At 44.7% G+C, this 991-nt stretch overlaps 1 protein-coding gene across 1 annotated transcript; it reads right to left on the reverse strand.

The window, feature by feature from the left end:
- Positions 1 to 226: 226 nt before the first annotated feature.
- LOC144250150 (non-histone chromosomal protein HMG-17) lies at positions 227 to 700 on the reverse strand. The gene has a single exon (XM_077792649.1). The coding sequence runs from the start codon at positions 600 to 602 to the stop codon at positions 330 to 332; it is 273 nt and encodes a 90-aa protein (XP_077648775.1). The 5' UTR covers positions 603 to 700; the 3' UTR covers positions 227 to 329.
- Between the last annotated feature and the right edge of the window lie 291 nt (positions 701 to 991).

The raw sequence follows: 991 nt of genomic DNA on the forward strand, positions 1-991 counted from the left end.
TGAGTTTTTCCATACCACAAGGCATTTGTGCCAAGGTGGCTATGTGTGCCAACATCAGGGAATCCCTTCCTCTTAGGAACAAAGAGGAAGTCTCTCAAAACTAGAAGGGAAAGGTGTCTTCCCCCACAGCAATCCAGCTTTGGAGACATTCTACTAGTGACATATGCTCCTTCCCCCCAAAAACAACAATGAAGTGTTCTGTGTGCTAACAACATAGCTTAAAAAAAAAAAGTAAAACAAAATTCTGCATTTTTATAAAACTTGATAAAAAATAGTATTTCAAACTGTACAGTCACCAGAAGTACACAGTTATCAAAAACGCACACACTTCACTTGGCATCTCCAGCACCTTCAGCTTTCTGTGCCTGGTCTGTTTTGGCATCTCCATTTTCTGCAGGGTTATTCCCATCCTTGCCAGTGTCAGCTTTTCCCTTTTTCCCTTTGGGTACCTTCTCTCCCTTCTTTGCAGGGGCCTTTTTAGGCTTGGGCTCTGGCTTTGGAGGAGCAGGTTTGGCAGACAACCTTGCAGATCTTCTCTGTGGTTCGTCTTTCACCTTGGCTTTATCTCCTTTAGCATCCCCTTCAGCCTTTCTCTTGGGCATGGTGGCGACGGCGGCGGGACGCAGGCGCTGGACGCGGGGATGCAGCGGCGCTCGGCTTTGGTCGGTCCGGGGGTCGTTCTCGCCTCTTCTTCTTCACACTGCTCCCCATTCAATTCTTAATTCATTCAGAAAGTGGAAATAGAAGGTAGGTGGGAGTCCGTACTATGGGAACAAAATTTGAAAGATACTAATTTTAAGCCCTAAGGCCTTTCACAAACAAGCCTTCTTTCAGGAGTATTTTAGAAACTTCTGCCTCAGCAGCAAGTGAAATTTATAAATCCGTTATGCTGCTAATACACTGGATAGTTTCCATAGCATAATCAAAGATTCTTCTTCTGCCTGGTATGTTATATCAATACATGTGACTGGATATCTATCTTAGAGCCCCT

The sequence above is a fragment of the Urocitellus parryii genome, chromosome 14 (assembly GCF_045843805.1).
Source record: "Urocitellus parryii isolate mUroPar1 chromosome 14, mUroPar1.hap1, whole genome shotgun sequence".
NCBI lineage: Eukaryota > Metazoa > Chordata > Mammalia > Rodentia > Sciuridae > Urocitellus > Urocitellus parryii.

Bases quoted from the DNA above. Each gene is read 5' to 3' on its own strand.
- LOC144250150 (XM_077792649.1), bottom strand. From the start codon at position 602: ATGCCCAAGAGAAAGGCTGAAGGGGATGCTAAAGGAGATAAAGCCAAG.